General features: G+C 41.3%; 1 protein-coding gene across 2 annotated transcripts in view; it reads left to right on the plus strand.

Annotated features, from left to right (window-relative positions):
- Positions 1-25,650, plus strand: part of si:dkeyp-19e1.3 — a 123,218-nt gene that overhangs the window by 35,617 nt on the left and 61,951 nt on the right. For both annotated transcript variants that reach the window (XM_024379152.2, XM_024379153.2), the window contains exon 2: positions 15,612-15,685. In XM_024379152.2, coding sequence (XP_024234920.1) covers positions 15,620-15,685 — 66 coding nt within the window. In that variant the 5' untranslated portion in view covers positions 15,612-15,619. The remainder of the gene's footprint in view (positions 1-15,611; positions 15,686-25,650) is intronic.

A 25,650-nucleotide genomic window follows, 5' to 3' on the forward strand; every position in this document is an offset into this window, starting at 1 on the left:
CAGGAGGAGTGGTGTAAAAACTGTTGAAGTGTATAATTATAATGCATGCATGCAGACACTGCATCATTCAAAGAATGGAGTTTGATACACCTGGTATTGCATATGACTGAAAAAAATCTTGCTCAAAAGAGATTTTCATAAATTAAGTTTATGACAAAAATATGCACAATCGTTTGTCTCTACATTAACTAACATATTCCTCTCAATTGTGCGTTTTTTGCTTGACTCGTTATGATGTTATAATTACTTACATTTGCTTCCACCGTAACGTTTTTGTCAGACATCTTTGCTGAAAAAAGACACAAGCGACAGGTCGCATAATGTCAAATTTGTATTTGGAACCACTCGCTATGATTGATTGGTCATATAAATACCTTGGGATCCAAATGCATAATGAGTGCTCTAACTCCCCCTGCGGTGGTCTGGAGCAATGAAGCCGTGACGCTGGGTACCTCTAAGTTCCGCGACGTAAGCTCACAACTTTTAAAGGAGGAACCACTGTCGGTCTTCTGAGATCTCTTTTGTTCAATGCTCACATCAGGCAATGCTTCTTGTGAATAGCAAACTCACATTTTGTGAGTTTTTTTATAGAGCAAGGCAGCTCTAACCAACATCTCTAATCTCATCTCATTGATTGGGCTCCATGTTGGCGCACTCCAATAAGCACACTGTGTTTGTCTATTGTTGTGACTTAAACGAAGATCCTATCAAATGTTATAATCAATTTATCGAGAAATTGAGGTAATTCCAAAAGGTTGACACATTGTTTCTTGCCACTGTATATTGTTTTATGGCACACGAGACGGTCTGATTTGCACCCATCTCAGTCAACTAATCCATTGTGGAGGACGCGGGGATGACACATTCCAAGAAGGGGAGTGTGGCTGCAGAATGCGTACTCTTCCGCCAGTTTGTGCACATACAGTACTAGTCAAAAGATTGGACACACTTACTCATTCAAGGGTTTTTCTTTATTTGAACTATTTGCTAAATTTTAGAATAATAGTGAAGACATCAAATCTATGAAATAGCACATGGAATCATGTAGTAACCAAAAAAGTGTGAAACAAATCAAAATATATTTGAGATTCTTCAAAGTAGCAACCTTTTGTCTTGACAGCTTTGCACACTCTTGGCATTCTCTCAACCAGCTTAACCTGGAATGCTTTTCCAACAGTTTAAGTTCTGGAAGGAGTTCCCACATATGCTGAACACTTGTTGGCTGCTTTTCCTTCACTCTGTGGTCCAACTGATCCCAAATCATCTCAATTGGGTTGAGGTCGGGTGATTGTGGCCAGGTCTTCTGATGCAGACCTCCATCACTCTCCTTCTTGTTCAAATAGCCCTTACACAGCCTGGAGGTGTGTTGGGTCATTGTCCTGTTGAAAAACAAATGATTGTCCCACTAAGTGCAAATCAGATGGGATGGCATATCGCTGCAGAATGCTGTGGTAGCCATGCTAGTTAAGTGTGCCTTGAATTCTAAATAAATGTCACCAGTAAAGCCCCACCACACCATCACACCTCCTCCTCCATGCTGCACGGTGGGAAATACACATGCTTAAATCATCCGTTCACCTATTCTGTCTCTCAGAATGGCTGCGGTTGAAACCAAAAATCTCAAATTTGCACTCCGACTAAAGGACCAATTTCCACCGGTCAATTGTCCATTGATCGTGTTTCTTGGCCCAAGCAAGTCTCTTCTAATTCATGTCCTTTAGTAGTGGTTTCTTTGCAGCTCTTAACCAATCATGCTATTTTGTTAGTTCATAGCTAACTTGTTTTGTACATAATGTTGCTGCTGCTGTTTCTTATGACTGAAAAAAGCTTCTGGACATCAGGACTGGGATTACACACCTCAAATTGGACAATGAGTTCTTCAATGAGTGGGACACGAGGGATATACTATGGACACCCGACCAGGCCCAGATCCCCGCGATTTGCTGGAAAAGGAAACATTGTTTTGCGGAAAGAGATCAGGATGCCTTGTGAGGATCAGGCTAAAAAGTAAATGGGATGAACATGTATATCCTACCAACGGGACATTAACTGTTATATCTTATATTTCAACGAGTCGTGGCTGAACGACAACATTAAGAACATACAGCTGGCGGGTTATACACTATTGGCAGGACAGAACAGCAGCTTCTGGTAAGACACAGGGCGGGGGCCTATGCATATTTGTAAACAATAGCTGGTGCACGATATCTAAGGAAGTCTCAGGGTTTTGCTCACCTGGGGTAGTGTGGTCTACAGCTTATCATGAGATACTCTATCTACCTCGAGAGTTTTCATCTGTATTTTTTGTTGCTGTCTACATTCCACCACAGACCGAGGCTGCACTAAAACCGCACTCAATAAGCTGTATTCTGAAAACTTAACAGGAAAACACTCATCCAGAGGTGGTGCTCCTAGTGGCCGGGGACTTTAATGCAGGTAAACTTAAATCAGTTTTACCTAATTTCTATCAGCATGTTTTAAATGTGCAACCAGATGGGCAAAAATTCTAGACCACTTTTACTCCACACACTCATTCAAAGCTCTCCCTTGTCCTCCATTTGGCAAATCTGACCATTACTCTATCCTCCTGATTCCTGCTTACAAGCAAAAATTAAAGCAGGAATCACCAGTGACTCGGCCTATAAAAATTAAATAAAAAGTGGTCAGATGAAGCAGATAATAAACTACAGGACTGTTTTGCTAGTACAGACCGGAATATGTTCCGAGATTCTTCCGATGGTGTTGAGTACACCACATCAGTGAATGGCTTTAACAATATGTTAATCGAGGACGTCGTCCCCACAGTGACTGTATGTACATACCCCAACCAGAAGCCATGGAGTATAGACAACATTCGCACTGAGCTGAAAGCTAGAGCTGCCGCTTTCAAGGAACGTGACTCTAACCCGGAAGCTTTGCCCTCCGACGAACCATCAAACAGGCTAAGCATCAATACAGGACTAAGATCGAATCGTACTACGCCGGCTCCGACGCTTGTCGGATGTGGCAGAGCTTGCAAACTATTACAGACCCTGCCACATACGTCTCGTGTCTGAGCCGTTGAATTGCGACTCCTTTGTCCCTATACCGACATTTGGTATGTTTGATTGCCTTCGCTTTCAGTTTTGTGCGAATTGCCGCTATCTATCCACGGCTTCTGGTTAGAGCAGGTTTTAATAGTCACAGTGGGTACAACATCCCCAATACACTTCCTTATAAACTCACTCGCCGACCCAGCGTATCAATCAATATTCTTCTCTGAGGCTCACAGTGAGGTGAGTTTTAAAAGCACAGTACTTTGTTGATAAGTGTTTGATGTGATTTTCGATTTCATTTGCATTGATGTCAGTTGTTAGAAGGACAATAGAGTTCTGAGTACCAGAGTTGGGTACTACCAATGCATGTCCAGAGTGCATAAAGGGAGATTACCGTGACTCACCGATCAAGTGGAATTTTACTGCGGTCATGACTCATGGCTGCCAGTGTTGTATTAATACGGTCACCGCAACAGCCCACTCCCCCCAAGGGCTATTGTATACACATTATACACAAAAGTATAATTTGTGTTTTGTTTCTTCATTCTGAGACATTTAATTTTGTGTGCAAATGTCATTTCCATAATCCAGGAATTGCCCCTAAAACAGGCCTTTGAATGTCTGGCTGCTTGGCTGTTTTTGTCTCCGCACTTGGTCTGCTGAAATGTTTACTTCCTGTAAGGCCTCGTCCAGGGGAACATGAAATTCTGGGTAGCCTTGCAGAAGAGAGAAACTTCCTTCCCCACTTGTCACACATCTCCAGTAGACTGTAATGATATACCAACAGAAGGTTTTGGCCCCCATGATTCAATTGTAGTGGATAGGAGGTAGGGCTGTAACAGTCATGGAATTTTGGATGACCGTAATTGGCAGCCAAATGATCGGTCACTGCACATTTTCTCCTCTGCTCCCAACTGCATGTGCTGCAATAGAAGGGCGTCCCTATTCAAGTAAATTATGGCGTAATGGGTGGACTGGTGGCCGGAAGTAAGCGTACCCATCAATATTTCTTGATTCAACTGACATTACAAAAAATACATTCCATTGCATGAACCACATCAGTTAACATTTTAATAATCATTCTACATTACTATGGAATAGATTGCATCATAATACCAGGCAGCCATTGAGAGTGTACATGAGTTACCCAGTCAAATACCCAGGGTTAGAGGTTCTAAGCCCCTTCTATTCATTCTATTTATAGGTGTGTTGCTGCTGCAGGGAGGGGGTGTTGCCTAGACAGCCAAAGACTCTTTGCGACAAAACCTTGCTTGTTTCAGCAAAGAGCAACAAAGTTTTATCACGCTAAGAGCCCATGGTTTTTGCGGTTATGACGGTTATTTTATTTTCATGACGGTCTTCATCCATAACCGTTAGTGAGTAGGCCAAAAGCATGGAAGCAGTCTGAACAGTCTGATTAAAGATTTGATCAATTTACTTTAAAGATGTAATGCTAGGGGCATTAATCATAGTTTCAAACCATTGCATCTTGGTATAGGCCTAGACTGGTTTTATTTACACATACAAATACATATGCTGAAAAACATGTGCATGAGTTTGATGAGCTGCTCAACAAATGTCATATTGGCTAACATTCCATCACAGGACATTTGTATTCCAGAGTTAGAGCCTGCGGTCACCAACAGGAAATTATGTAATTCGGGCCCCTGCCCTGCAGAAAGACGAGCTTCCTTAATGTCATCATTGTTTTGGCCGCAGTTCAGAATATCACTCCACCTCTCTCTCTCTCTTTTACCCATGTCTTTCACTCTTACATGTCCAGCATTATGGACATGGCATTTGCACACAAAATCACAACTTTCATGACAAACAAAATATGAAATAAACTTTTGAAGTGTCTATAGTGCACCTTGGGGGAGGTGTATACCCCCAAAAAGTGGACTTGTAAATAATGACATGTTGGAGAAATAAAGCAAATAAAACCTCTTGAGCTGACAGGTGTTTTAAACTGTTTTATAAGAAGGCAATATTTTGAATAATGTATTGTTGGCTTTCACCTGGAATTGTTTGTCTGAGAAAAAAACAATACTTTTCAATCCATATGATCTATTAAATAAATAAAGGTATAATTAACCTAATACAAATATCATGATATCATAGCCTTTTCATACTTTGTTTTTAAATACACTACCAGTCAAAAGTTTTAGAACACCTACTCATTCAAGGGTTTTTCTTTATTTGTTTTACTATTTTCTACGTTGTAGAATAAAGACAAACTGAAATAACAAATATGGAATCAAGTAGTTACCAAAAAAGTGTTTAAAAAATCTAAATATATTTGAGATTTTTGGTTCGAACCGCCTTCTCTTTGTGAGATGTGGTGTGGGTGAACGGATGATCTCCGCATGTGTATTTCCCACCGTAAAGCATAGAGGAGGAGGTGTTATGATGTGGGGGTGCTTTGCTGGCGGCACTGTCTGTGATTTATTTAGATTTCAAGGCACACTTAACCAGCATGGCAACCACAGCATTCTGCAGCAATACACCATCCCATCTGGTTTGGACTTAGTCCCACGATAATTTGTTTTTCAACAGGACCATGACCAACACACACCTTGCAGGCTGTGTAAGGGCTATTTGACCAAGAAGGAGATTGGTGGAGTGCTGCATCAGATGACCTGGCCTCCACAATCACCCGAACTCAACCCAATTGAGATGGTTTGGGATGAGTCGGACCGCAGAGTGAAAGAAAAGCAGCCAACAATTGCTCAGCATATCTGGGAACTCCTTCAAGACTGTTGGAAAAGCATTCCAGGAGAAGCTGGTTGAGAGAATGCCAAGAGTGTGCAAAGCTGTCATCAAGGCAAAGGGTGGGCATTTGAAGATTCTCAAATTTAACATATATTTTGATTTGTTTAACACTTTTTTTGGTTACTACATGATTCATGTGTTCATAGTTTTGATGTCTTCACTATACGTCTGCAATGTAGAAAATAGTTTTAAAAAATAAAGAAACCCTTGAATGAGTAGGTGTTCTAAAACTTTTGACCGGTAATGTATAGTTAGAATAAATTTTAGGACCATCTACCTAAATTTTTCCACCTGTCATGACATTAGTGAGTCAAAATGTGACAAAATTGTGAATGTCTAAATCAACTTTTTGGGAGAATTAAAACGGCGTGTGTAGGTTGCAAACTTCATCATACTGCTGTGATAAATGTGACTCCCCAGTGGCACAAGGCAATGCATCTCAGTGTTACAGGCGTCACTACAGACCCTGGTTTGATTCCAGGCTGTATCATAACCGGCCGTGATTGGGAGTCCCATAGGGCAGCGCACATTTGGCCCAGCGTCCGTCCGGGTTAGGGGTTGGCCGGGGTAGGCCGTCATTGTAAATAAGAATTTGTTCTTAACGGGCTTGCCTAGTTAAATAAAAAAGATATACAGTTGAAGTCGTAAGTTTACATACACCTTAGCCAAATACATTTAAACTGTTTTTCACAATTTTTGACATTTAATCAGAGTAAAAAATCCCTGTCTTAGGTCAGTTAGGATCACCACTTTATTTTAACAATGTGAAAAGTCAGAATAATAGTAGCGATTTATTTCAGCTTTAATTTCTTTCATCACATTCCCAGTGGGTCAGACGTGTACATACACTATATTAGTATTTGGTAGCATTGCCTTTAAATTGTTTAACTTGGGTTAAATGTTTCGGGTAGCCATCCACAAGCTTCCCACTTGGGTTAATTTTGTCCCATTCCTCCTAACAGAGCTGGTGTAACTGTGTCAGGTTTGTTGGCCTCCTTGCTCGCGCACACCTTTTCAGTTCTGCCCCAAAATATTCTATAGAATTGAAGTCAGTGCGTTGTGATGGCCACTCCAATACCTTAACTTTGTTGTCCTATAGCCATTTTCCCACGACTTTGGAAGTATGCTTGGGGGTCATTGTCCATTTGGAAGACCCATTTGCGACCAGGCTATATCTTCCTGACTGATGTATTGAGATGTTGCTTCAATATATCCACGTAATTTTCCGTTCTCATGATGCCATCTATTTTGTGAAGTACACAAGTCCCTCCTGTAGCAAAGCACCCCCCACAACATGATGCTGCCACCCCCGTGCTTCACGGTTGGGATGGTGTGCTTCGGATTGCAAGCCTCCCTCCAAACATAATGATGGTAATTATACCCAAACAGTTCTATTTTTGTTTTGTCAGACCAGAGGTAATTTTTCCAAAAATACCATCTTTGTCTCCATGTGCAGTTGCAACCCGTAGTCTGGCTTTTTTATGGCGGTTTTGGAGCAGTGGTTTCCTTGCTGAGTGGCCTTTCAGGTTATGTTGATATCGGACTCGTTTTTACTGTGGATATAGATACTTTTGTACCTGTTTCCTCCAGCATCTTCACAAGGTACTTTGCTGTTGTTCTGGGATGGATTTGCACTTCTCGCAAAGTACGTTCATCTCTAGGAGACAGAACGCATCTCCTTCTTGAGCGGTATGACGGCTGTGTGGTCCCATGGTGTTTATACTTGCGTACTATTGTTTGTCAGATGAACGTGATATCTTCAGGCGTTTGGAAATTGCTCCCAAGGATGAGCCAGACTTGTGGAGATCTACAATTTTTTTGAGGTCTTGGCTGATTTCTTTTGATTTTCCCATGATGTCAAGTAAAGAGGCACTGAGTTTGAAGGTAGGCCTTGAAATACAGGTACATCTCCAATTGGCTCAAATGATGTTAATTAGCCTATCAGAAGCTTCTAAAGCCATGTCATTTTCAAAGCTTTTTAAAGGCAAAGTCAACTTTGTATGTAAACTTCTGACCCACTGGAATTGTGATACAGTGAAAGAATCTCTCTAAACAGTTGTTTGAAAAATTACTTGTCATGCACAAAGTTGATGTCCTAACCAACTTGCAAAAACTATAGTTTGTTAACAAGACATTTGTGGAGTGGTTGAAAAACAAGTTTTAATGACTCCAACGTAAGTGTATGTAAACTTCCAAATTCAACGGTATATATATTAAGAAAGTCCTGCTTGATAGGAATCCAGTGACGTCTGTGTCATGAGCAAGTTGAACAAGAGAGCAGCTTTTCTAAGGACTCCCCTTGACTTGGCAATCGGCTGATGAAATGGATTGTAACGACCCAGCCGACCACTGGATGGAGACAGATTCACGGTTATTCGACAGAGAAGCCTGAGGCTTTTTTGTTTTGTTTTTGTATGCTGACATAACATGTTGGAAAATGAATAAGGCATATAAAACAGAAGTAATTACCAGTAAATCTAGTGCCCGAATGTTGGCACTGTAATCTTAAGTGGTTTTTAAGAAGCATTGTGGATGTTACATGAAATGGACAAGCTTTTTTGGGGAGACGGAACATGTTTGCAAAAGTTTGCGCTTGTAAGTCTTAGGTCAAAACATGATTGACATTTCGAAGGAAAGGTTTGGCTGAACACATTGTAATTTTTATTTTCTATTGCTTTAGAGAGGAAAAACAACAGTTATGGATGTTAGTCTGAAATAGAAATTCAAATCTTAAAGGTTTCTTGATCAATATATATAACACATTTGTTGTCATTTGGAATGTTTTTAAAACGTCAGCAGAAGGCGTAGTACCACAGGCTTGCATAATTGCAGGTAGCCTGCATTTCAGAAGAAGAAGAAATCACAGAACAAGTACACAATGTATTGAATGCACAATATATAATACCTCAATATCCATCACAACCACAACCATTATGGAAGTTACAGGTATAATAATGCTGAAAAAGTATACTGACGAAGAGAGCCATTTCTAGACCATATAAAACCTTTACAGTTACAGAAATGTCAACAAAAACAACAACATTATGGATGTTACATTGCCTGTCCTAACCATGTAACCCCCCCACATCTTTAAAAGACTGTAGAACATGCAAAAAAAACTCAAGACACTTCAATTTGGTCTGTATTGCTCCATTAATTAACATCTCATCTTCATAAATAATACTGGGGGTAGAAATAACACATGGAATCATGTAGTAAACAAATAAATTCCAATAGTGTGCAAAGCTGTCATCAAGGCAAAGGGTGGCTACTTTGAAGAATCTTAAATGTAAATATTTTGAGTTTAACACTTTTTGGTTACTACATGATTCCATATGTATTATTTCATAGTTTTGATGTCTTTATTATTCTACAATATAGAAAAATAAAGAAACTCTTTAATGAATAGGTGTCCAAACTTTTGACTGGTACTATAGATCTTAAGGATACTTTGGAACATGCTTTAATTTTAAAATTACTAACTTTATTTGTGCATCGTCAGGTTGACTTTTACACAATCACCTATATACTAAGGCTACTATAAATGTTTACTGTCTCCCTACCTATTTTGTGTAATGTGACTACTACACATGCCACTGATTTGAATAGGCCTTTTGCTCGCACTCTACATCAAAATATCTCCTTTTCACTTTCCCATTCACCCTTTCTTTTTCTCACCTCTCTCGCCCTCGCAATCTTTCAAATGTTCTGTTTTATTAGTGCTTGATTTGCATGTAGTACAGTCTGCAAATATTGCCAAAGAATTTAAAAACATTATTTCACACACTCCCTCCCTCTAACAGTTTTCCAAGTGCATGGATGGTGTACAGTAGTTAAGTAGTGTCATCTCGCTCACTCATCTCTACCTCCGCTTCTGCTTATTCACTTGTTCTTCCCGGTTAGTCTGTCTTCTGTTTCATACTCTGCTGATCATGGCTAGTCACCACTTGAAAAGAAACCCCTAATAAAGCAAGGCGCTTTGAATTGATCATAAGCCATCATGCTTTGACTCAACCGACAAAGAGGGTGGAACTCAGCTGTTGCGTGTGATTCACAGACAAAATAAGGACAGTTGGACTTAATTTGACCTGGCTGCTCAGTGGCCGTGCTGACTACATGCAAACACACATGCAAGAACGAGCCCACAGAGCAGTGCACTTTGTGACCTGAGATCCTGTTCAGTAGGGGACACTCACTTCATTTTTTCTCCCCAATAGCCTCACGTAAATACTAGTCCAAGTCACCAACAACACCATCATCCCTTGTATTGAAGGAGTGGTGGCGGTGTTTCCTTCTCTTCCTGACCAAACACAATATTATCAGCAGTCTGAGGGTCCATAACACAGGAAACCGACTGGAAACCTTAAGAGCAGCCTTTTAAAGGCCCAGTGCAGTCAAAAACCTGATTTACCTGTGTTTTAATGTATATACTGAACAAAAATCAAAACGCAACATCCAACAATTTCAACGATTTGGCGGAGTTACTTCATTTAAGAAATATGTCAATTGAAATGAATTCATTAGGCCCTAATCTATGGATATCACATAATTGGGCAAGGCCACCCACTGGGGAGCAGTCAACCTAGCCAATCAGAATATTTTTTTCCCCACAAAAGGGCTTTATTACAGACCAAAATAATCCTCAGTTTCATCAGCTGTCCGTGGCTGGTCTGACGATCCCGAAGGTGAGGAAGCCAGATGTGGAGGTCCTGTGGTTACACATGGTCTGCGGTTGTGAGGTCAGTTGGATATACTACCTAATTCTCTAAAATGACATTGAAGGTGGCTTATGGTAGATAATTTAACATTCAATTCTCTGGCAACAGCGCTGTCGGACATTCCTGCAGTCAGCATGCCAATTGAACGCTCCCTCAAAACTTGAGACATCTGTGGCATGGTGTTGTGACACTACTGCAGATTTGAGTGGCCTTTTATTGTCCCCAGTACAAGGTGCACCTGTGTAATAGGCATACTGTTTAGTCAGCTTCTGTCAGGTGGATGGATTTTCTTGGCAAAGGAGACATGCTCACTAATAGGGATGTAAACAAATTTGAGATGTTTTTTGTGCATTTGGAAAATTTATTGGATCTTTATTTCAGCTCATGAAACATGGGACATACACTACATGTTGTGTTCATATTTTTGTTCAGTATATATTTCCTAACTGAGGTTGCAATGATACTGTGAAAATGATGATAATGCCGTTTTAGTGTAAGCTGTTTGAAAAGACTGCCTGAAATTTCAGCCTATTTTAGTGGGAGTTTTGGCCTCCCTGGTGACATTACCAGGCGATATAAGTTAATAAATCAATAACAGAGTTTCAAATCTTTCTGCCAATAACAGCTAGTTTTAAGGTTACATATCCCTCCCATTAGGCTCATCTAATTAGACACTCAGACCACTCCCAGGCAGTCCTAGCGAACATCTTGCTTGTGAAATTGCTCCCTGCTAAGAAGCTCTTTTTTTGTTTCTTTTTGACCATTTTAATAATAAAACAATTGTCACCCTGAAATGATTTGATATTGAGATAATGGCTGCATTGAGCCTTTACAACCTAGCCACCTCAAGATGATAAAAACAGCTCAGACCGAGAAAGGTTCTGGAGCTTAGATAAGAATTTGGCTGGGTCGTGATCATTAGACATCTAACAGAAGAAAACAGACCATAATAGTTTGGGACCTACCTAGACTTGTCCAATAAGAAATGCTCATTTTTGCTTTCTGTTGCAAAACATTTTTTTAAGTTTTCAGTTGTTTTGTCCTAATGAACACGAGCTTAGATGAGAAATTGGCTGTGTCACTTTGTGCTTTGGGACCTGGTTATTCACTTGTCTTCATGATTTTCAGCCTAACTCTCGTCATTGCTTAGGCAAACTGTTGTATAAACAAAGTTGAGATTGATGGCCAGGGGCTGTATGTAAGTGAACAAGCGTGTCAGATTTTAGAACCAGTTTTGCCTTTTAGATTACAATGAACAAGATTACATTGACAGCAGGGTCCTGATCCTAAATCAGCACTCCTACTCTGTGACACTTGATATTGCTCCAGATAAGGAGAAGAGACTTCACTATTATCAACAGTTTTTGTGTAGGCTAATCATAGCCCAGGCTGTCGGAGCCTAGCTCATTTGTTAGAGCTGTGATTGTCATGTCATTTTAGATGATGGTTATTGGTGAGCCAAATGACTGCGGTCACCGTTATAGCAAAATATATACAAATGTTTTAAAGACAGTTTCTCCTCTCCTGATTTCTTGCTGCCATAGAAATAGAGTATTCATTATACAGTGCCTTGCGAAAGTATTCGGCCCCCTTGAACTTTGCGACCTTTTGCCACATTTCAGGCTTCAAACATAAAGACATAAAACTGTATTTTTTTGTGAAGAATCAACCAGTGGGACACAATCATGAAGTGGAACGACATTTATTGGATATTTCAAACTTTTTTAACAAATCAAAAACTGAAAAATTGGGCGTGCAAAATTATTCAGCCCCTTTACTTTCAGTGCAGCAAACTCTCTCCAGAAGTTCAGTGAGGATCTCTGAATGATCCAATGTTGACCTAAATGACTAATGATGATAAATACAATCCACCTGTGTGTAATCAAGTCTCTGTATAAATGCACCTGCACTGTGATAGTCTCAGAGGTCTGTTAAAAGCGCAGAGAGCATCATGAAGAACAAGGAACACACCAGGCAGGTCCGAGATACTGTTGTGAAGAAGTTTAAAGCCGGATTTGGATACAAAAAGATTTCCCAAGCTTTAAACATCCCAAGGAGCACTGTGCAAGCGATAATATTGAAATGGAAGGAGTATCAGACCACTGCAAATCTACCAAGACCTGTCCGTCCCTCTAAACTTTCAGCTCATACAAGGAGAAGACTGATCAGAGATGCAGCCAAGAGGCCCATGATCACTCTGGATGAATTGCAGAGATCTACAGCTGAGGTGGGAGACTCTGCCCATAGGACAACAATCAGTCGTATATTGCACAAATCTGGCCTTTATGGAAGAGTGGCAAGAAGAAAGCCATTTCTTAAAGATATCCATAAAAAGTGTAATTTAAAGTTTGCCACAAGCCACCTGGGAGACACACCAAACATGTGGAAGAAGGTGCTCTGGTCAGATGAAACCAAAATTGAACTTTTTGGAAACAATGCAAAACGTTATGTTTGGCGTAAAAGCAACACAGCTCATCACCCTGAACACAGCATCCCCACTGTCAAACATGGTGGTGGCAGCATCATGGTTTGGGCCTGCTTTTCTTCAGCAGGGACAGGGAAGATGGTTAAAATTGATTGGAAGATGGATGGAGCCAAATACAGGACCATTCTGGAAGAAAACCTGATGGAGTCTGCAAAAGACCTGAGACTGGGACGGAGATTTGTCTTCCAACAAGACAATGACCCAAAACATAAAGCAAAATCTACAATGGAATGGTTCAAAAATAAACATATCCAGGTGTTAGAATGGCCAAGTCAAAGTCCAGACCTGAATCCAATCGAGAATATGTGGAAAGAACTGAAAACTGCTGTTCACAAATGCTCTCCATCCAACCTCACTGAGCTCTAGCTGTTTTGCAAGGAGGAATGGGAAAAAAATTCAGTCTCTCGATGTGCAAACCTGATAGAGACATACCCCAAGCGACTTACAGCTGTAATCGCAGCAAAAGGTGGCGCTACAAAGTATTAACTTAAGGGGGCTGAATAATTTTGCACGCCCAATTTTTCAGTTTTTGATTTGTTAAAAAAGTTTGAAATATCCAATAAATGTCGTTCCACTTCATGATTGTGTCCCACTTGTTGTTGATTCTTCACAAAAAAATACAGTTTTATATCTTTATGTTTGAAGCCTGAAATGTGGCAAAAGGTCGCAAAGTTCAAGGGGGCCGAATACTTTCGCAAGGCACTGTAGTTCTACGTGCTGCTGCAGGGAAGGGGAGCATTGCCTGTAGGCAAATGAAGTCTCGTTTGCTACAACACCTTGCTTGTTTTAGCAAGAGGCAACAGTTTCATCACGTTAAGAGTCCATGTTACCACAGAAATTGACTAAACTACACGAATACCTGACCGTCCAGTCTTCAGTCAGCTTTTCATTCCTAACAAAAAAATCATCACAACTTGAAAATGTGGTGTTCTTGCTAGCTGTTAACGTATTTATGGTTGTGATATAGTAGTGGGATTGACTGGTTATAGTTTGAAAAAGTAGATAGATTGAATGATTGATTGGATAAGCCTGAACATGAGAAAGTTGGTTCGGTGTCTCTTGCTTGAACGGTTCAAGAGTTACTGTTGGAGGGTTATTTTATGCATATGTCTATAGTTAATAGTTCGATTTTAAATAATTTGACGTTAGAATAGCCTGAATGTTTTAAAGTTGGTCTTGAAAGCAGGACCATTCACAAAAGCTACTTCTGTATTCCTATGGTCCTCATTTAACCCATGTTAATTTATGCAAATGGTTACTGCTAGCTAGCATGAGGACGAAAGTAGCAGATTTCCAGGAAAACGAGCAGTATTTCAATCTTCTCAATGGAGCAGTGTGTATTACGGTCAAATTTGAAGTGCAGTGGCATATACCATCCCTGTATTACGTTTTCCGACCTATATCTCTCGCCGGCTTAACGGTGTGGTACCAAAGAGACTTTGATAAGGGCTTCACATAATGTGCTATTCTATTGTTACTAACAACATGTTGTGGGAAACATCTTTCCCTAAACAGGCCAAAGTTATTTTGACCACTGTCTGCTCTCACTGTGCTATGCAGACCTTGTACATAATCAGATCAGGTGAAGACTGGAGATGATGTAGACCGACTATTGTTTCTTTCACCATCCTTGTGTCTTTGTGGCACGAAGCAAGGCTAGTAGTAAAAGTTATTGATATTGCTAACTGTTGTGCATAGGAATGTTGCCTACAGTTTGGGGTTTGTCCTGTCATCACATGCAACTGCTAGCCAGTATACTAAATGCCTGCTCCAGATCACTTCTCCAGACCTAGCCTAGTTGATGTGTGAACTTAAGCTATGAGTACTGGATTTGCATGTGGTGGACCATCTATTTGCTGGTACTAATCTTAAACTGAACATCGTAGGATAGTAGGCAGTGAGAAATACCAAAAATAACAGGTGGTCTCGTTAGTACATAGTTGTGAACTAGGCCCTATATGGATTGTTACTTTTCTTGCTCATAGGATGTGCCACATGCCACTATCTTGTACTTTCTTTTGGCAATTAGGTGTCTACGAGTATTTAGGATAGTGACTGATGATTACGATATAGCCTGTAGACGACCTTGATCGAGCAGTTGATTGATTGGTTGATCTGATCCATGACCTTTGAACCTCTTACTATGCTATTGTTTGGTAGGGTAGTGACAATACCAGTATTGCGATACTTGTTAGTATCGTGGCAAGGAAACAAAACATGAAATGGATTTAACTTCTTTAGGAAAACAGCCCTAATGTTGTAAACAAACATCGTTGTCATCCTGTCCCATGTGTTTATTTTCCAAGCTATACCACACTATTTTACATACAACAGGTTTTTATAGGACCGAAGAGTTTGGTCTGCTTCGTGTTTCATGTTTGCCGTGGAAAAAATATTGGCTCAGTTTGGCTTTGTGCTAGTGATTAGGATGAGTGGCTCAGAGAACCACTTTAGATGTCTTATTAGGCTAATGGGAACTAAGAATAGAATACTCTCTTTGTGATTCGGGTGTTTTTGTATTGCGTTATGTTATATCATGCCTATTATGGATGATCAATGTTGACTTGTGTTAAAACTCATCTCTTCCCCCTCTCCCTTCAGACTTTGACATGAAGAAGGATATTGAGACGCTGATAGCAGAGGAACGGGCTGACATCATCTCCAAGTATGACAAGGTGAGTTTGTGTGTGACATCATTGGTTCTGTAAGTCGCCTAAAACTAGGGTTTTGTCCAAAAGAGGGCTGAGTTTTTAAAATCACATATGGTGCCATTTCAGATTTTCCCAAGGTGAGTGTGACAACTGTGTGTGTGCGCATGCGCGCCATCAAGTATGACAAGGGCTGTTTGCCCCATTTTATATTTGGATTGTTGTTCAGATGATTTGTAGCCTAGATGCCGAGACTGTCAACTAACTCAAATTGATTTACACACAACGAAACGAGCAATCTGGGATTGGTACACCATTTTTTTTAAACTTTTGAATTAATGATATATAGGCCATTTGGTCTTAAAGAATATAACTTACGATTGCATGTACTCGATCAGAACCCAAAATATTATTTTGTTTTACTCCATTGTTTGTAAACAATGTAATCGTAAACAAACACTGTCTACCTTCCAAACATTTTGATCTAATAGATGGTCTATGAATTTGAGTGTGATTACATTTCTCCAACCCCATCCCTCAGCTGTTTCCCGAAACAAGTGGAGCGCTTTGTTGTTTTCGAATCCCAGACTGTCCCTTTATTAGAAATGTCTTCAGTCTTCAGCCACTCTTGCTGTGCACTTGTGGAAGATTAGTTGAAGGGACTGCTCAAATGAAGGACCACAGACGGATAGCTGTGCCCAGTACTGACGGCTGACTGTAGGGACAGATTGTGCCGTCCCTGTCCCCTGCCTAGCCTCCATGCAACTGATGACATTAGACTGGCAGACACTCAGAACAGCCTAGCTGAAACCTTTGATAAACAGTCTAGTAAATGTAAAACTCTAATGAAGGGTAGGGGAAGCTTCTTCTTTTATTCCAGTCTACTTTTGGCAAAGTTTGTGTGGTAAATAGAGCAGCTTTTTGGTGAAGCGAAGCCACAGAGTAGAGGTCTTCACGAATCCACCTGTACCTGGATTCACAACTCTAAATATTGTCACTGGTTTGGGTCGGATCTGACACGATTGTCACAGGTATTGGGTATGTGTAATTTTAACTGATTTGTCCAGAAGGACCCATACAGATCCGAATGCGACTGCTGCAGTAGAAAGAGGGAGAGACATTGTATCATTATGCTGCTGACTCTTGCTTTTCACGAGAGTGGCTTGTGTAGCTTGTTGTCCAATCATAAGTCATCAAAGTTGTAATAGGCTATAGTGATAGAGCCTCTGTGTGTGACAAAAGTTAGGAGATACTAATCAAGATACTAATCAATGGGCAGGGTAGCCTAGTGGTTAGAGCGTTGGACTAGTAACAGGAAGGTTGCAAGTTCAAACCCCCGAGCTGACAAGGTACAAATCTGTCGTTCTGCCCCTGAACAGTCAGATAACCCACTGTTCCTAGGCCGTCATTGAAAATAAGAATTTGTTCTTAACTGGCTTGCTTAGTTAAATAAAGGTAAAAAAATAAAATAAAATGGAAGGTGGTGTTAAAATTACGGGATTAAAAGTTAAAGGCGAAGGATATGCTACAACAGCCAACATATTTGTAACTGTGTAGAATAAGAGTGCATGCAGCCTCAATTAGCCAAGCTAGCTAGCTTAACTAGCTTCTTCCGGTTTGATGCAGTCAAGACAGACAGTACATAATCATACCGGATAACCTAACGTTACCTATGGCAGCTAGTAGTCTATTATAGCATGAGTAGGCTTGGTTGGTTGCTGTCTCGTCTCTCCCTCCCTCACTGCTCCGTGTGTCACTTGGTCACACTCACAGTAGCCAACACGCACAGAACGGCCCCTGCTAGAGCGTCACCTCTCTCTACTTCGTCTCCCTCACTCCCTTATCAGCTTTGGGCCCAGTTTCCCAAAAGCATCTTAAGGCAAAGTTCATTGTGAGAACCTTCGTAAGAGCATTTTAAAATGTCCAAGCTGTGACCCAAAACCGTCTTTATTAACGCTGCACTTGAAATCACTGTATCAGCGCACTCATACAACAGCTAAAGGAATTGGTAGATACCTGTCTGCCCTCCCGTGTCACTTTACACACAGAAAATCTCAGCTAAACATGGAACGAAGATGTTTATCTGTCTCTCTGTGACCCCCGAAAACTTTATAGTTGAATATAAGTATCCTAAAACGTTTGCAATGTTATAAACAAGCAAAACAAGTGTAACAGTATAGCTTCCGTCTCTTTCCTCCGCCCCTACCTGGGCTTGAACCAGGGACCCTCTGCACACATCAACAACTGCCTCCCACAAAGCACCGGTACCCATCGCTCCACAAAAGCAGCGGCAAGGGGAACAACTACTTCAAGGTCTCAGAGCGAGTGACGTCACCGATTGAAACACTATTAGCGCGCTCCCCGCTAACTAGCTAGCCATTACACTAGGATACTTAAAAACATTTTTTTAATATAAACTGAGAACTGAATGATATAATTGCAAGATTATTAGGCTAAATATTGCCATGGCTTTCATGTATATTGTTAGGTTCTAAATAACAGGGTAAAATCTGACGGACAAACTAATGAAGAGCTCAAACCAAGTTTATTCACCCAAAGCGTCAGACAGCTGAACAGATGGACATATTCACACAAGCTCTGGTATTTAACCCTTCCTCCTATGCTGAGTCTCCTCCTTACACATCTGAACAGCCAATACACCTCTGTTGCTAGACAGAATTTTAGTGATATCTGTTCTTCCTCACTTCATCTGACCTGACCTCAGCCCAAATTCCTCCCAACTCACAGCTGTCCTGTTGACTTGTACCAGACTGTGGCCCTTCTCCTTTCCATAGGATCCCTGATGTCTACAATAAGTGACATGAATAAGGACATTTAAAAGTCAGAACCCATCAATCCCTCCTTTTGAACATCGTCAGACAACTGAGAATGACATTTCAGCTGGGGCTTTTGACTTTCTCCATTTCCTCCTTCTGGTGGCACAAAACTTGAAACACAAAGCATTACAAATATTAATATCCATAATTATATATGCAAACAAAAACAAGTTTGATTACATGACGATTCCCACTCTCTTCTCATGACTATGCCTTCAGGATACTTTACATCAGCACTGTATATCCATTTCAACATCAATGCCCTCAGAAGATGATATCCCAACAATGCTTCCAAGGTAACCCGTGCTACTACTAACACTGCCCATGATGCATACTTCACAATACCCCTCATTTGCACCGTAGTCCAGTTCCATATTGTTACTATAGCATCCTTCAATTAATGTCCCTACATTGACTGCCATGAGAATAGCTACTGCATGGAATCTGTCCCCTGCTCTCCTATTGTTTTCGTGGTTCACTGATAGGTCTAGGACTGAACCTTTTAATATACTCCCTACCGGACTCCCAATTCATACCCGGTTCCCAAGCCACCACCATCTCCAATGACCTCCTGTGCTCTGCTACAGTCGGTACCTGTGGATAATACTTGCCTTTGCTCAGGTTAGGTACACATCGTTCATCCCAAGGCCGATCTACACCCCACCCCTTTGTGAACACCCTCGTTATAGTGTAAACTTTGGGTCCTAATGGTTGATTAGCAGCCACCTGATACTTTTCATTTACCGTCACTCGGTCCCAATCTTCTGGGAGATGTGTCAAGTGTTTGCTGGCTGTTAGAAATGGAGGAGAGATTAGTGATGTTGGAAGAGTATCCAACTTAACAAAAGGCCGCGTCACATGTTTCTTAATCACACTGCAGGAGATGTGATGCTATTACAGCTAACTCCACTTTCGGTGATGTCCTCCTGTATACAGGGCTCTGTGGCTTCCCTTTCAAGTGTTGTAACTTTGACAAACCCATCACTAAAAGTTGACAATAGTGTCTGACAACACTATCTGCTACTCTCACCTTGATATGGATATGTGTAACGTTCAATATAACTTCATAGGGGTCTCTATATGGTACAGTTAGCTGTACTCCCTCTCCTACGAGCAATCCCCTGTAACAATATACATAGAGGAGTGGTATCATTCCCCAGAGACTCTATTACCCACTTCCTTAATTTATGAGCCCCACGATCTCCGCCCCAGTCACATTCCGCTCTCCCAATTCCCTATAACGTTAATGCATTGATTTTTGGGACTCCACAGAATACACTGATGTCGGTCCTGCCAGTCTCTGCAATTAACAGCTTTATGAAAAACATTCTGTCTCAAACACAGGCCACGTACGTACCTCGTCTCCTGCTACAAATAAATTTGCACATAAATCATTCCATCAAAACCATAACACAATCACTACTAATCCGCTTCGATAGTTATCTACATACTAAAACAGTCTCAAGTCAATTAGTCCATTTCCAACAATCCCTCCTCTTGAACAATGATCACTCTTTTGTTCCATCACACCTAAAAACATATTGACTGAACAGGGAAAAGACTAAATACACTACCGGTCAAAAGTTTTAGAACACCTACTCATTCAAGGGATTTTCTTTATTTTTACTATTTTCTACATTGTAGAATAATAGTGAAGACATCAGAACTATGAAATAATATAGGAAATAGGAAAAATAAAGAAAAACCCTTGAATGAGGTGTTCTAAAACTTTTGACCCATAATGATTTCACAACACACTTGATGCGACTTAGACTGGGGAAAGAACTGTCCATCTGTTCTGTTTTATGCCCATGGGATGCTAGTCGTCTTCATCCTCGGGTGTCAAGGCAAGACAGACTATGAGCCTTGTACGTAATTACTTGTACTGTATCATCCAGCAAGCCATATGTATTGATGTGCTTTAACATTAGGATTATGATGACATGGTAAAACAAAACGCCTTCATGGTTGACCCAAGCTATCATCTAGTGGGTTCACAAATTTTCTCAGAGGTCATTAAAAGATAATGTTTCTAGGGAGAAAAACCCTCTCTAGACCCAATAAAATCGAGCAGCTCACCCTCCCCTCTCCTCTCCTCACAGCTTAGGAGCAGCACTCTCTGTCTCTCTTTCTCTCCTTTCCTAATCATAATTAAAACATTTGATAAATTATCCAACCCAAATTTAGAATGACAGTCCTCAGCGCTTTACGTTGAGTCTATCACTCGAATTCATGCCCCTCAACCTAGCACACATCATCACGGTTAGAATGTACATTTATAAACGGGACCATATATAACTGGTATAAACTTTTCTCGTTACAACCCCCGTTTGTCCTTGTTTTACTGTCGCGAGTGGCAAGTTAATGACAGATCGGTATCGCGATGCATTCTTAATCTAAATTACTATAAATTTTGCAGTGTGCAGACCTCCACAGTCAACCTGATACCCCAAATAAACAATTATGAGCACGGTTGACCCCTCCCCCCCGATTTCTGAGGAAATAAATTAGTTTTTCCCAAGCACATGAGTCTCTCACCTGAGCTGCCACCACCATTATGTACCGTTCATTCTGTCAGGTCCATTTTCCCACCAGTACCCCCGTAGCATGAGAGAATATTGGACGTGATATCTCGCCATGTTCACTCCACATGCACAGTCTCAGGCCTCATGCCGCACTCCTGCCGCTCATACACAAGTTGATGGCTCGGACTCAGATCACAGGTAGGAATGGTGGAAGACAAGGTCGTAGTGAACGCCTTTGTCGCTATTTCTTCAGCTGGTTGGGGATGGGTTGAGGTTCACACTGTTCTTGGTCAAATGATCTCTCCATGCATTAAGACACCATCTGTGTTCACCTTCACCATAACTTGATAGAGGACAGAGCAGAACAACAATTTAAGACATTTCTGATTCTGGAAATCCAGACCATCTATTCACCGTATGACAAGTTATTACATTCCCAATTTTCTTAATACCAAAATCTCTCAGACAAATGTCAGAGCATTATAACACACTGTTGAAACCGTTTTCCAAATTCGCTCATACTCCCTTATCATATTGGCGACCTCACCGCAGAGTTACTGGGTCAGGGAGTTAGAGCACTAACCCTTAGGGAGAAATCCTGATAATGCAGCAGACCCAATCTGGTATCGAAGCAAAGTCATAAACAAGAGCGAAAACAACAGCAATACACATATCACAATCTATTCAGAGTCACTATCAACCTATATTTTCCTTTTTAAATGCAGACTTAACATAACATTTGCATATTTACCAAAGGGCCAGGGCCCCAGGGAACTGGTACTTTCCCCTTTGAACACGACTCACATCGTGATTCAAAAACAAACAACACTTCCTGTTAAATCAAAAATAAACAAATTAGAAGAACAAATCATATTAGAATTGCAACTTTTGATGACTCCGTAAGCAAATAATTGTATCCCATAAGGTGATGGTAAAATAGACTAGAGACAGGTGTCCCTCATTCATACACTGCTCTAAAAAATAAAGGGAACACTTAAAAAACACAATGTAACTCCAAGTCAATCACACTTCTGTGAAATGAAACTGTCCACTTAGGAAGCAACACTGATTGACAATAAATTTCACATGCTGTTGTGCAAATGGAATAGACAACAGGTGGCAATTATAGGCAATTATCAAGACACCCCCAATTAAGGAGTGGTTCTGCAGGTGGTGACCACAGAACACTTCTCAGTTCCTATGCTTCCTGGCTGATGTTTTGGTCACTTTTGAATGCTGGCGGTGCTTTCACTCTAGTGGTAGCATGAGACGGAGTCTTCAACCCACACAAGTGGCTCAGGTAGTGCAGCTCTTCCAGGATGGCACATCAATGCGAGCTGTGGCAAGAAGGTTTGCTGTGTCTGTCAGTGTAGTGTCCAGAGCATGGAGGCGCTACCAGGAGACAGGCCAGTACATCAGGAGACGTGGAGGAGGCCGTAGGAGGGTAACAACCCAGCAGCAGGACCGCTACCTCCGCCTTTGTGTAAGGAGGAGCAGGAGGAGCACTGCCAGAGCCCTGCAAAATGACCTCCGGCAGGCCACAAATGTTGCATGTGTCTGCTCAAACGGTCAGAAACAGACTCCATGAGGGTGATATGAGGGCCCGACGTCCACAGGTGGGGGTTGTGCTTACAGCCCAACACCGTGCAGGACGTTTGGCATTTGCCAGAGAACACCAAGATTGGCAAATTTGCCACTGGTGCCCTGTGCTCTTCAAAGATGAAAGCAGGTTCACACTGAGCACGTGACTGAGTATGGAGAACGTTCTGCTGCCTGCAACATCCTCCAGCATGACCGGTTTGGCGGTGAGTCAGTCATGGTGTGGGGTGGCATTTCTTTGGGGGGCCGCACACCTCCATGTGCTCGCCAGAGGTAGCCTGACTGCCATTAGGTACCGAGATGAGATCCTCACCCCTTGTGAGACCATATGCTGGTGCGGTTGGCCCTGGGTTCCTCCTAATGCAAGACAATGCTAGACCTCATGTGGCTGGAGTGTCAGCATTTCCTGCAAGAGGAAGGCATTGATGCTATGGACTGGCCCGCCCGTTCCCCAGACCTGAATCCAATTGAGCACATCTGGGACATCATGTCTCGCTCCATCCACCAACAGACTGTCCAGGAGTTGGCGGATGCTTTAGTCCAGGTCTGGGAGGAGATCCCTCAGGAGACCATCCGCCACCTCATCAGGAGCAACCAAGGCGTTGTAGTGAGGTCATACAGGCACGTGGAGGTCACACACACTACTGAGCCTCATTTTGACTTGTTTTAAGAACATTACATCAAAGTTGGATCAGCCTGTAGTGTGGTTTTCCACTTGAATTTTGAGTGACTCCAAATCCAGACCTCCATGGGTTGATAAATTTGATTTCCATTGATCATTTTTGTGTGATTTTGTTGTCAGCGCATTCAACTATGTAAAGAAAAAAGTATTTAAAAATAATATTTCATTCATTCAGATCTATGATGTGTTATTTTAGTGTTCCCTTTATTTTTTTGAGCAGTGTATTTTACGTAAATCTCACCTAATGTCTCAGATCAATTCTAGTGAAGTTGAAAAGGCCTCACCAGAAAGTCAAGACACAGGTCATTCAACACCATTAAATATTTTCTTTCCCTTTTCTTTCCCTGTACTTCAGAAACCATTTAACAACAATTCAAACATTTCCATCATTCTGCGTACCCAATTTAAAACCAAATTAAGAAGACCCCACACAATAAATCAAACACGGTATTAACACTTCTAACCCATATTCATAACCGGTGAGTTGTGTGTGCATGCTGGTGTGTGTGTGTGGTAAACCCTAGGGCAAAAACACACAAATGGCCAGGCCATACTTATCTTTGAGCTAACTTTACGGCTGAATCCGGATACCTTTATACTTAGAAAACTTAAGCATTTCAATAACTGCTCTTCCAAGACAACAGTCTCGGAAAACATTTATAGAGAGATGACACCCCATCTTCTCCTGGAAGAGAAAGTGTACATTTCGTTAGCATTCACTATGCTACATCTTAATCAGCAACCCAAAATGTTGAATTTTAAACAAAACTGTCCTCCATCCAATTGTTAATCGTTTGTTTTAATCCACCCCAAAATGTGTACTCTTATTTAGCAAGTACTACCCTTAGACATGGCAACATTTATCTCACCACCAAGTGGATTTACTCCCGTTTCTCTTTTCCCCATGATTTTCCGTATCCACCGCACCACAATTTCTTGTGGCCCCTCCTCCCTCTCGTCAATTCTACTCCCTTCTAAGTCTATTTCATTTCAGACTAAATATAATGTCTCACGAGATTAAACCCCCCCCCAAGGTTTCTGAGTTTGCAAAATACTGTTTGGCCTGGTCATTTTCATTTGTTACCTTTTTAGAATCCCTTTCCCTGTCATTTCACATAGATTCTCCAACCCCAAAAATTGATTCCACCTCCTCCCATGTAAAATTACCCGGTATTGTTACTGGTCCTATGTTTTAAAGACAGGTAGTAATCATATCACTTTCGATGCTGCCCCTGTTACCTTTCTGAATACAACACTTTACCCTTTTGTTAATTTTGCATATTTCTCATCGTAAGGAATCAGCGATATTTGATTCCAGGCATCTTTTAAAAAGTTGTGAGACGTGGCCTCCTACGTCTCCCTTCACATAGAAACTGTCTTCACTATTGATCAAAACCAAGGCCATACACCACTATTTGAACGTTTCCTGCCGCGCTGCCGACGAGGGTTTGCTGCTTTAACTTTACTGTTTTTTTCTTACCTTGGCCATTGAAACCACTCGTACAACTGCGAAGTGAGCGGCGTTAGATTTCACTCTGAAAGCATCCTGCTCTATTTCATCCATATTCGAGATGGCTTTATTAAACTTTTCTTTGAAAGTTGATAAACCTGGCAACTCACTTTTGAGAAAATCGCCTTTGAATGTTTTGGTACTACTATACCCATTCAGCATCGTTCAAACCCTCTTAAGCTTTAGCCCCACCCATCTCATTTAAGGCTTGATACGAATGTACTAACAGCAGGCAAGCACCCAAAGGAACTTGGTAGATACTAAGTGAGAGAGAACAGCTGATCATTACTCGCCCTAGCAGAGCTGGTTAGGCTATTATGTTATCCAGAGCATTGGTGGTTGCAACTGTGCTGTCAGATTGTCCGTTTGTAATTTCAGAGCGTTTCGCATTGAGCGCACACTCGTCGATGAGTAGGGTTGAACCGAACCTTCTGACCTCACATCGGCAATCAAGCACCCAAGCGAACTGGCTAACATTGGCTAGCTTGCTAGCTACTTCCAGACACAGAATGAGAGAACATCCCACTCTGACCATTTTACGCATCCTAGCAGAACAGCTTACGCTGTTTTCATGTTATCCTGAGTGTTGGTGACTGTAACTGTGCTGCTGGCAACAATTTAATTCCGCTTTTTTGCTGATGTTTACTGACACCGGCCGTATTCAACAGGTGTTGAGAGTTTGTAAATTCATCAGTTTTGCTGCCCTCTGGCACACTCAGACAAAAGTGCTCTGAAATCGGAGTAAATGGCCAGACTGAATTTAAGAACGCACCCGAAAAGTTTACTTGCATAGTAGAGTCTTTTGTTAAGACATGTAGCTAGCTAGGTAAACAATTAAC

This window comes from Oncorhynchus tshawytscha, linkage group LG19 (assembly GCF_018296145.1).
Source record: "Oncorhynchus tshawytscha isolate Ot180627B linkage group LG19, Otsh_v2.0, whole genome shotgun sequence".
Taxonomy (NCBI): domain Eukaryota; kingdom Metazoa; phylum Chordata; class Actinopteri; order Salmoniformes; family Salmonidae; genus Oncorhynchus; species Oncorhynchus tshawytscha.